Source organism: Ylistrum balloti, unplaced genomic scaffold (assembly GCF_031769215.1).
Source record: "Ylistrum balloti isolate Yb309-2 unplaced genomic scaffold, AGI_CSIRO_Ybal_v1 Utg369850, whole genome shotgun sequence".
NCBI lineage: Eukaryota > Metazoa > Mollusca > Bivalvia > Pectinida > Pectinidae > Ylistrum > Ylistrum balloti.
Genome location: NW_026782003.1, coordinates 3,332,976 through 3,345,643, shown reverse-complemented (window position 1 = coordinate 3,345,643; position 12,668 = coordinate 3,332,976). Strand labels below are relative to the sequence as shown.

Sequence of the window (12,668 nt, the reverse complement as noted above, 5' to 3'; positions counted from 1 at the left end):
ACTAGGGCAGTATCTTATTCAAGTTGACTGTGCTTCCATACAGTAACACCTTGTGGTTCTGATAACGGTGTTCTAAGGTTTTAGCGTAAACTTAACATAATATGTTTCACAGAAGTCAGTATATTGCTAAAAAAATGTCTGAAGCGTTTTGTAATTTCACATTAAAAAGTGAAAAGAAAAATAAACAAAACCATCCTGATTTTCTATTTTATCTGTTGACTTAACAGCAGATAGATATTCAGAATTAGATTTATACCCCGAATTCCATTTTTACTTTTATTGTAAAATTTCTCGAATGTACTCTCGCAAATACACTCATCTCAATAAGGGTGGCGTGTACCATACAATCAGATGCAACTGTCGTTCCTATGTGTACTGATTTAGGTGTTTGGGGTACATATTAATTCTGAAAGTATTTCTTATCTATGGTTGGTCGGGTGGCGCAGTGGTAACGCACTCGACTTTCACCCAGCCATCCGCAGTTCGACTCCTAGAACGGACGTGGAAAGGTACGGGTTTTCCCTGGCAAAATCGGTTTCCTCCCACAAGAAGTCCTCTCGTGCGCTTACATCCTGGCCAACAGGAGTGGTTAATATAAGTTGAAATAACTTGTTTCGCAATTGTTGTAAAATAAATAAAGTTTATAATTTGTTTTATAGTTTTCTTATCTATTGCCAATCTTGACCCATTTCTGTACGTCACAGCCTGATTTTCACTATTATCTTTTTCCAATAGTCACAGGCATTCATTCAGTCATAAACAGTATTAGTGAATAACATACTTTCGTCAGAAAGGTGTAATTTAATATCCGGCGAGTGTTATTATAAATACACTAGGGTATGGTGCATGTTTTGTGATATATACGTAGTAATAGGTATCCTTTACAGTTTTCAATAGCATACAAAAACGAACCAGTGTGTATTGAAGGTCATTATTCAACGAAGGCACGCTAAGAATAACGTCTTAAGGTCGGAGGTCACATATACATTTATGGTCACGTCATCAGGTTTCTAGGTATAAACATGTTAAAGGTGATATTAACAGTGAGGTGTGTAGGCACCTCATGATTGCATCAGGACAATGTAGGACAATAAATATAGTAAAACATTTTGAACAATTCCATCATACAATTACGAAATGCGTCAATGTGTGGCTTTATTTAAGTCTTTTGAAGAATCTTAGCAAATAACTTTCAGAAATATTCTACGAAATTTTTATTCAAAAGTCTTTTTTTTATTCCCCTCTCTTTTCATTTCTCTTTGAATATTCTTTAATTAAAAAAAGGGGAAAAGACAAGAATAGATTTTGATGTCTTACTTCTTACCTGAACGACAAAAATTAACCTTCAGTACTAAAAGACATGGGCAGGTGACCAACATGTACTTGTTTCTTTCTATCGCGATGTTTCTATGACAGTCTGTCATTCAAGATGTCATGCAAAGAATATGATGTCACATCTTGTAGCCGTGCATGATGAAACAGGTTGTTTCACATAGCTACGATTAATATTGGAACTGCTGGCATGGATGATTTGATTTCCTTTAAATTTATCGCTACAAGAAACCGGGTTTAGACATTGAAACACAACGAATTTGTCCAAAGAATACAAAAAATAATTATCGCCTTTATTCTAATAGTAAATACCCACACTAAAATCCATCGTATTAAATGAAATCAAGTTAATTGACGGAAACACCAGCAGCATTTAGCCCTTAATTACAGACTTCAACTTCCAGAAACGTCAGTAACATTTAACCCTAGACTTCAATTTCCTAAACAACGGAAACTTTTTTTTCAATAGTTGAAATTTACTAATTATTAATCTCAATGTGATGTTAAACATTACATGCTTTAAACCAACCGCGTAAAAATAAATTTCGTCTTGACTTGAAGCAATATGAGAGAAAGACAACGCTATAGTTTCACACAGAATCACACGTCGTATGAAAACTAGAGGGAAGATTAATTCAGACGTAACATTTCTTAAATAACTAACCATCTTATATGCTAAAAATGTTCCTAGAAACATATTTTTCTGATAGAATGAGTCCTGGTGTTTATATAGACGAGCGGAAAAACTTTACTGAGGTTTGTTTAGGGTTATAAATGGTTAATATATGACCAAAGTGTTTAATACTTTGGTGTATCGTTTTGGCTCTTGTTGATTACAACCTCAATCAAGTACTATTTTATTATCGAAATGTTAAGCTTCCTCACTAAAGTAAAACGAGGTATGTTACAAACCAATAATTCTGAAACATATCATCGACCTACATGTACTTCACGTTTTGTTTCAATGAAAACGATATATTTCTGATAAATCTTATCTAAAGTTATCTGACCAGTACGTAAAGGTGACTGCACAAGTATCAGATGTGATAAGCTGATACAATGCACGATTGATAACGTGAAGCCAGATTTTAGAATGTGGTCCTTTCCCTTTATTTTGCAAAGCTTTTTTCATATCAACAATTTTGTCTAATTTCTGTTTTGTTTATATGAGAGATAAACACACGTGCCCAAACATGCGTTTATTTCCAGACATTTTGTGGGCACAATCCTGGCAACTCACCAACCGGTACTGGATGAATGTGATATTTGAATCGAATTCGGATCATGTCGATTTGGTTTCAATTGTATACAAAGAAACACGTTGCACACGCCATCGTTTTTCCCGGTTCCTGTTCGCTGTTCGACACAATCCTACATTCCAAGGTTGAAGTAAAGCCATATTTAGCACTGTCGTTTTCAACTTTGAACAACGATCATAGCATTATAGAATATTCAATATCTGCCAAAAATACAAACTTAGAATGAGGATGACAATGTAACTATAATTTGAATTCACAATTGACACAACCGGATTTGTTTAAACAGGAACTGCTTGAAAGTCAATGTAGCATCGACCCTGTTAAAACTCCAGTTAAGACAATCGATACATTGAAGGTATCTTGTCAGTAAGAGGAATTGTTTTAATTAAAATGATCCCATTTACTCAACAGATACTTACCTCGATCTTCACTTACAAAGTCCCTAACAGGGACACATTACCACTAAACTGTATATTACGGGTGAAGATTTTAATTCCTTGTTGTTTATTTACCATTTCCTGAGAGTAAATTCACTGCTCCCAACCCAAGTTGTTTGCAGATTAAAGCTTACTATAAACTTTATTCTTGTATCTAAAACCACTATTTCGGTTTTATTCTAATTCCTTGACGTTAATTTACCATTCCAAGATAGTAACATACCAGCAGTGTTTACATGTTCCATTTCATTCGATACTTGAGTGATTTATCCAAATATCAATATTTCCTTGAAATATGTCGACAGCTGACGCCTGAACTTGCATGCCAGGATTTTGAGAGATGCAGGTTGGTGAGGACTATGGGGATTTTTAAAGGTAAACCTGGTGATTTCGTTTCCTTATTCTCGCGAATTTCAGGATAAGATCATAGCAGGTATTGTCGATGAAGTTGAATGCCTTTCCAAATGACCTGATCTTTTTCTTCCTGTACCTTTTCAGAGCTTTCCATGAAATCTTTCTTTAAGAACCGATTTTCTCCGTTTAATTGTTTCTCTTCATTATTTCAAAATCTAATATATTTATTTCAATTCTTTGTTCCACACTTTGAAATATTCCTGTATTTTGTTAACAACAATAAGTTATTATACGCGTATTGCGCTTGAGATCTTAATAATTAATTCCTTATCTCTTATAACCATTTCTATTCCTCATCAAGCAGTATCCCAATGTCAGTAACGAGAGCTCGAATTTCATTGAAATCATCATAAATACATTCTACATTAAACTTAATTTGTCATTCAGATATAAATTGTTTTAACTCCGAAAGAATAAAAATATTTTGATAGATATTATGATGGTCAATTATGCATGCCCTATATTTACCAGGTCTTATCTATATGTATGAAGTGTTAGTGTCTGTCAGTAAGGCCAGTCTTTACTTTACAAGCAGTATCCAGGGTTTTGTGAGTTCTTAACTACTTGCGTCCGCTAATATATATGTCGACATCAACATTTGATTAAATTCAGGACCTGGTACAATCGGTTTCCTGTTTCCGTTAGCGCAAGGGAATTGTCGATACCAAAAAACAGGCCAAACAAGGCTAGCCAAGGCAATACCTAAAATCAAAAGTAGCAAGTGTTGTAGTAGCAAGTCAATAGATAAATTCACTGAGTCACTATCATAATAGACTAAAATATACTAAAATGTCGTTTGTATTATAATAGCACATGAGATATATACATACTTTACTATTATCGTAATATAATCTAGGAAACGTGTAAATGTCAAGGTTTTTTGCTGAGCTAACCTATGTGACGTAATTGGAATCAATTATCCCTTTATTGACGTTTAACCACCAATTTGCATTATGGTGAATGATCGAACTAAAACACAATAAGCAATACTGAACAGTATTCAGTAAGAAGTAACGGCTAGCCCAACTGGTAGATGGTTAGTCCATATACGTGTATATTGTTTATGAAGTTACATATTTGCAAGTTAGTAAATTGTAAAAAAAAACTGTTTCGTGTTTACAGCAGCGCATTGAACTTAATATATATATTTTACGATAGCACCAGAGCATGTACCACGCTATGGTGTGTAGGCGAAATCCAAATAAAGGACAAAAGAATATTTATTTTCCTTTTTCTAATTTCCTTATTATCGTGAAAGGGTAGGTTATCCGGGATCATTTTATATCCTGTAGTAGTCTACCTAACATTCAAGATATTCGACGAAATATATTTTCAGGAAAGTGCATACCCTACACCTGTTTGTTTCTAAATTTAATATCTTCAACTTATATTGTTAGTGAACCTGTCTTATTTCTTACACGGTTTTTGACTGTTATTTGATAGTAAAGAAATAACCCAATTTATTTTCCTGTATTCCAAGTACACGCTTACCGATCCTATTGCTAATTAACATTGAAGCTACGGAATAGTATGTCGGTGAAGTGATATTAAAGTCCCCTTACATAACATACTTACAACGTTGAAACCTAGATATTATCAATGGCTCTCATTCATATGCATGATTTGTTGCAAGATTTATTGTGTTTTGTTTGAATAGTACACATAACGTGCAACCAAGTAAGATCCAAGTCAACATCGACAATTTCTTATTATTTAAAGACAGGACGTCATCAATATATCTGAAAGTGTACTTAAACGACTTTGCAAGGTCTTTGTGACCTGCTTTGATAAGCTCTTCAATAAATTCAGCCTGGTATGAAAACAAAAACAAGTCAGCCAACAGAGGTTCTTACTCCAATAGCTATTTAAATAGTCCGTTGGAAGATCTTACCACCAAACTCGACGAAGATGTTGTCAACAGGAATCTCGATCATTTCGATGATTTCGTCCTCGGTATATGTCTTCTTTGACTTGGACGTATATTTTATGAAGTCATTTAGATACACTATCCAATAAACACCTGAAATATCTTTTTATTATATATCTCAAACACCAAATGAAAGTGGTAGGTTTCATCCAGTTGCGTTTGAGCAGATTTTTTCATTTCTTTTTTCAATATGCTTTGGCAAGGATTCAGAATAAATTGTTACTAAACTCAGACTATCTATTACGGGCACAAAAATGTATCGACATATCAACAAATTCTTTTCTCGAACTCAAGGATGAATAACACTCTTTGAAAGGTACCAGAAAAATAAGACAATGCATTTCAGAAGTGCATGCCTTTCTTATTCATCAAAAATATGTGCTTTTGATTTTTTTTGTCAACATAAGTAAGCATTCTGATGGTTTTAAATGAGAACAGTATTAAAATCAACGAAACCATGAGAAAAATTAATGAGCATCTTCATATCACACAACGAAACCATCAGACACACTAACGAGCATCAGACACATCTAACTTCATATCACACAACGAAACCATCAGACAAATTAAAGAGCATCAGACCTATCTAACTTCATATCACACAAGCAAACCATATCACACACGAACAAGCATCAGACACATCTAACTTCATATCACACAAGGAAACCATCAGAAAAACTAACGAACATCAGACACATCTAACTTCATATCACACAACGAAACCATCAGACAAATTAAAGAGCATCAGACACATCTAACTTCATATCACACAAGGAAACCGCAAGACAAACTAACGAGCATCAGACACATCTAACTTCATATCACAAAAGGAAACTATGAAACACACGAACGACCATCAGACACATCTAACTTCATATCACACAAGGAAACTATGAGACACACGAACGAGCATCAGACACATCTTACTTCATATCACACAAGGAAACCTTCAGACACACTAACGAGCATCAGACACATCTAACTTCAAATCACACAAGGAAACTATGAGACACACGAACGAGCATCAGACACATCTTACTTCATATCACACAAGGAAACCATGAGACACACGAACGACCATCAGACACATCTAACTTCAAATCACACAAGCTAACCATGAGACAAATTAAAGAGCATCAGACACATCTAACTTCATATCACACAAGGAAACCGCAAGACAAACTAACGAGCATCAGACACATCTAACTTCAAATCACACAAGGAAACCATGGACACACTAACGAGACACACATCTAACTTCATATCACACAAGGAACCATCAGAGCATCAGACACATCTAACTTCATATCACACAAGGAAACCATGAGACACACGAACGACCATCAGACACATCTAACTTCATATCACACGAACGACCATCAGACACATCTAACTTCAAATCACACAAGCTAACCATGAGACAAATTAAAGAGCATCAGACACATCTAACTTCATATCACACAAGGAAACCTTCAGACACACTAACGAGCATCAGACACATCTAACTTCAAATCACAAAAGGAAACTATGAGACACACGAACGAGCATCAGACACATCTAACTTCATATCACACAAGCATCAGACACATCTAACTTCATATCACACAAGGAAACCATATCAGACACACTAACTTCATATCACACAAGGCATCAGACACATCTAACTTCATATCACACAAGGAAACCTTCAGACACACTAACGAGCATCAGACACATCTAACTTCATATCACACAAGGAAACTATGAGACACACGAACGAGCATCAGACACATCTAACTTCATATCACACAAGGAAACCATCAGACAAACTAACGAGCATCAGACACATCTAACTTCATATCACACAAGGAAACCATGAGACACACGAACGACCATCAGACACATCTAACTTCATATCACACAAGCTAACCATGAGACAAATTAAAGAGCATCAGACACATCTAACTTCATATCACACAAGGAAACCATGAGACACACGAACGACCATCAGACACATCTAACTTCATATCACACAAGGAAACCATCAGACACACGAACGAGCATCAGACACATCTAACTTCATATCACACAAGCTAACCATGAGACAAATTAAAGAGCATCAGACACATCTAACTTCATATCACACAAGGAAACCATGAGACAAACTAACGAGCATCAGACACATCTAACTTCATATCACACAAGGAAACCATGAGACAAATTAAAGAGCATCAGACACATCTAACTTCATATCACACAAGCTAACCATGAGACAAATTAAAGAGATGACCTGAGGATCAAACTAATCGCTGATATCTTGTTGGTTGCTAAGGAACACCAGGTATTGCTGCACAATTATACATGCAACAGCACGTATTTTTTTTCAAAATTCTGCATACTCATATGTACATTTACATGTATTTACATGTAAACCTGTTTTCACCTATAGACTTTAAAAGTCCAAAAATATGAAATGTCAAAACTTATCTAGGTATTTCTTACAATATCAAATAACACCTGAACTGGATACCTTAATGATGTCTTCGTGATATCAAGATTTTTGTTTCAGCACGCTGCATGTGCAGATAGTATCGTCCTATGTGGAATAAATCAGATTAACTAGTATGCCAGTGTAGAGCTCTTGAACGATTCATAGCGGTAATTAAGATGGCCTACGGTGATAATATTTCAGAGAACTTCAACATCCAAATTTCTTTATATCAAGGCTTTGGAGTCGAATGTTTGAATTATGATATTATCCTGCGAATAATCAAATGTTACTATTAAAGTACAAACACCCTTAAAATAATCTATCTCGGCACTATTTAACCTGAGGAAGTCGTTATGCGTTACATGGAGGTAACCATGCATTATGTTAAATTCTTAATGCTGCCTTTTCATAGAGACATCCGGTAGTTATTTTGAAGGAATCTCTATTTCCGAATCATCATGTAACAAATTTGTTCTTAGCCTTCTTCTTTGCATTTTATTTTTCTTAAATAAAATTACAAGAAACATACACTGTTTATAGATTTAAACATTTTAATAACATCAACAACATTATTTATTAAATGGGTATCCATGACAACAGTTGCACGAAAACGCATGTTTGCAGTACACGTACTCCATGGCGATCTAAGCTTCTGCGAGAGATGGTTCACCAGGTCTTGTATACAACGTTTCTGGTGTCGACTCTCAAAGATACAGTCAGTGTTCATTGGTTCGGAAGGCACGGTTTCTTCCCTTAGCCACAAACGGGTCTTGACTGGAAGGTAGATCCGGACGCTGATGGCATCCAATTCAAGTGACAGGGCACTTTTTTAACAACATACCCATGGGCGTTCACCCATGTCTACAGGCCATTCATGTTGGTGGTGATCCAAACAGTGACACTATGTTTCTGTGGAACCTGAAAGCATACGACACATACAAATTATATAACGTTTGGTATTAAATTGTTTATGATTGCGTGAATTAAACAGACTATTGGAAATATTTCACTTGCTGGGCACAAATTGGGAAAATATAATTTGAGTTGTCATACACTTGATTCGAAAATTAGACTTCACCGAGATAAACCTACCTCACTTCAAACTGTGGAGTGGCTAAACGGATCGCTTCTCCGTCACAGTTGATGAAGAAATTCTTCTCCAGTTCCTTTCGTCCTGATTCCGTTGTCTGGACAGGCGTGTTGGAGAGACGAACTCTGAAGGCCTCCACCTTCATTTGTCTGACGAACTCAAAATTGTACTGTATAAAAGAAATAAATAATAAGTTATATGAACGTTTCAAAATCACGAAATAAAATTAGCATGCTTTTAAATACAAGCAGATCAGAATCGAGTAATACAATTGTATATATATAATATTGACCGACATCATACTTACACAATCTGGTTTTTCGTCGTTGACCAGTGACAACTGCTGTAGATGTTTAGATATGTTGCACTTGTCCGTGATGGTCATGGTTAAGGTGTCAGCACCAAAGCAAGGGCGCATGCGCCCATCTTTGGCCGCCATCACTATTGGATGGGTGTCTACTGCGTACACACGACCTGTTGTCTTTTGCCATTCTGTAAAGGTATAAAAAAAATATTCAAATATCATTTTGAAATTTGATAAACGAGGTCGCGTTATAAATGAGCGCCATTTAAAAAATACATTGCGGGATAAGATTTATCTGTGACGGTTTCTACATGACGTTCACTTACCGTTTTGGTTGTTGGAGAGGATGTCTGGTACGGAAGATTGTCTTCTCATACGAGGCATCGCCGACACTTTGCTTCCTCCAGCTGGTAATGAAATTTGACGCCTGAATGTTTGTGCCTTTGTACACAGTTCCGACTTTGACGTCTTGGCAGGAAGGTATTCCACTTCAACGTCCACTGTCCGTCTCCGGAGAACCGAGGCAATTGGGACGACTGTAACAGAAAGGTTACGCTATACTGAAACAGTTTCAAGAGGTTTTATTCAAATTTCGTAGTAGACAATTAATTGTCAACCCACATAACTTACTGACATTGGCCAATATAAAAACTTTTACACCTACTTCCGGTACAAATTGCAACTCCTGGAGGTTATTATATATGTCTCTTGTTGAATACGTTTTATGTAATTGATAAAACTTACTGTTGTATCTGTTCGATCCCATCCAGCGGTACTTTTCACAGTTGTGCATCATGTCCCCAAACAGACCGAATCCTAAAACGAGACTGGAATGAGCTAAACATCGGTTTTCTTCGTGAACGCTTGCCGAGTTCGTTTTGACGGATTTGCCCATTAAAATTCTCAAGACTGCCGTGACGAGGCATCTTGTTCCGTGTAAGTATTGCATCACATAATCCCCTGTTCCTGAAATCAATAATACGGTACACATAAAATATAAATCACCTCATAGAACACGCTATGGTTTTAGTTATTTCTACATTTTAGGATCTATGAAATGAAACAGAAAGAGTCAGGGAGCACAAAGAAAATACTGAATACAAATTAGATACGAAAAGACAACAAGTGATTAAAGAACGGTCACAAACAACATCAAAGATAACAGAATGCATATTTAAATTTGGAGAAGATCACATGATTCATCATTATTGCGTATGAAGTGTGTTACGCATCACTAAGATATCATATAGACAAACTGTCCTAAAGGAACTTTTCGTCATATTTTCCAACACAGTAGACGCTGTATGACGTACCTGCGGGGAGTATTCCGATAGGAATAGCGGGAGAAACTAACTCCGCTGTGCTGTCGTTGATGTCAACTCCAAAATCTGTCTGAGTTCGGACTAACAGGGCATTCAGACATTCACAGTAGAAACCATCTCCGCCCATCGCAACAATTCTGTAAATACATATGAAAAAAATGTTGTTTTTCTCTCAATTCTGTAATGATTTTTTTTAAATTAAGATATATGGGAAAGAATCCCTTCCTTAAAAACGAGGTTTATATGAAAATCTAAGTTAATTCTGACGTGTGGGTTTGTCCCCTGTTGTGAGTCATCTAATGTCTGTACAGGTATTCGGGTCATTCTTTTTGTATATCATCATCTTCCTGTACAATCAGGTCAGTCATGGGAAATGTGTATCACTTGAACTACCTGAGAGACTAAAGCAGATGTAAGGTGTGTAAACGAGGCTTTTAACGATTGTCTGTGTAAGTACTTAATTATACAGTGTTTGTAACCATATACTGAATCCGTTTGAGTGTATCAGCGTGTATGATTCTGTATATGCGTTTAAACCGCCTTGACCAGTTGACCTCAACATATTTGTCACTTTTTTTACACTAACGTTGCAGTATAATGTAACTACACTGTACTTACCCGTCAATACTTTCCATATCGTATTCGCTGAGAATCTCTGTCGGGTGACCTTTCTTTGTTGTCACTGAATGGAAAATATAGCACATCATTAGCATTCAATTATCACAGTATAAGTCTTGCCTTTTATCATCTCCTATTTACACCTAGATATATTATGTAATTTTACGTTCAGACACAGATTTAGATTAAATACACTTCGAGTATGTCCTGTGCATGGTTCAAGATAATATATTAAATGAATCCATATTTTACAATACACTTAAACATATTTATCATCTATTTATAAGTGTACGTGATAAATTTATATAACACGTGTGCTCACCAATTGCGTCCGCCTGTACCCCGCACCGCTCTAGTATAGGCAACACCTTGTTTACATAGTCTCTACAGCCCTTCTGCTTACCGCTCTTGGGGTTGATCAGTATTAGAAGTCTCCGGGGCCGCTTGCTCTCTAAAAGATACAAGTAATCCCTATAAACAATTCTGTATTAAAGACGAGCACAAAGAAACACACAAACGGTGTTTGTAAGATGTATGTGTTTTCCTTTCTTAACTTTCCAATATCTTATGAACCTACCGTACAGTCAGAATTTAGCTACAAATTCCATAGATAACTATTAAGACAATATTATGAACCAAAATAAATTCTGGTTTTATTTGGAGCAACAGATTAAACGAAAGAATTATTAGATATAAACCATGAACTATGATATAGAGATATTTAATTTCAGCCATTGAATTATAGAAGTTCGAGTTAAAAGTCTTACCTGTGAGATACCGCTGAATAATCTCGGCAAACCTCCGAACCTGTTCTGGAGGACCGGTGAATACAACGCTTGTCTCTCTCAGTTTACAATTATTTGACTTAGCGGCATAAATGACTTCAAAGCCAGTAACATCAATTCTCGTTGCACAAGAAAGGATATTGTCTGCCGCCACTAAAACTGGAGAAGAAGATTTCGTTTGTTATACGCATAGAAATTGGAAATATTTAATGATAATCATAAATAACAATATTTTCAATAGTCAAAACTTGGGAAAACATAATGATGAATGATAAAAGATTATCATCTAATTTACACGTGTTTCTTATTTCTGAAAGAAAAACACATTTTATATAAAATACAAATATAATGTTACCTTCTTTTTTAACAGTTGATTGTCTCCAGCTTAAATGTTCACGTGTAAAATGTACTGTGACATGATGTCCATCCACAGAAAATTGACCAGTTACTTCCATATCGGAGGTAATATTAGTGTGCAATATGTGTTAACAACAGCGACTTATAGTAGCTTGTGAATTCTGTATATGCCGCGCCAAACATTAAATACCACCTCTAGCTGGTTTTCGGAAATCTATTTTAGGACGTTATGGTTTTTGATGACGCGTCATTTGTGGCCTTCACCTTCACGCAACAGCTATACGTAGGAATGTTCCTGGAGAATGACTACTACACACTGACCCGGATATTGTGGCTGCAGCCCACCGCAGCAG

The 12,668-nt window shown here is 35.9% G+C and overlaps 1 protein-coding gene across 1 annotated transcript; it reads right to left on the bottom strand.

The window, feature by feature from the left end:
- Window positions 1-8,372: 8,372 nt before the first annotated feature.
- On the bottom strand, window positions 8,373-12,431 carry LOC132545606 (ceramide kinase-like). The gene is made up of 10 exons (XM_060209302.1): window positions 12,314-12,431; window positions 11,941-12,117; window positions 11,496-11,624; window positions 11,174-11,237; window positions 10,547-10,692; window positions 9,978-10,199; window positions 9,560-9,769; window positions 9,237-9,421; window positions 8,932-9,098; window positions 8,373-8,757 (listed from the first exon to the last, which is right to left on the bottom strand). The coding sequence occupies exons 1-10, from the start codon at window positions 12,411-12,413 to the stop codon at window positions 8,712-8,714; spliced, it is 1,446 nt and encodes a 481-aa protein (XP_060065285.1). The 5' UTR covers window positions 12,414-12,431; the 3' UTR covers window positions 8,373-8,711.
- Window positions 12,432-12,668: the final 237 nt, after the last annotated feature.

What these genes read in the sequence shown, in the direction of transcription:
- LOC132545606 (XM_060209302.1), bottom strand. Translation starts at nt 12,413, where the DNA reads ATGGAAGTAACTGGTCAATTTTCTGTGGATGGACATCATGTCACAGTA. An exon ending in GGTACAGGCGGACGCAATTG is followed by an intron (nt 11,238 to 11,495) that starts GTGAGCACACGT and finishes TTTTCCATTCAG; the next exon opens with TGACAACAAAGAAAGGTCAC. An exon ending in GGGATCGAACAGATACAACA is followed by an intron (nt 9,770 to 9,977) that starts GTAAGTTTTATC and finishes TTTCTGTTACAG; the next exon opens with TCGTCCCAATTGCCTCGGTT.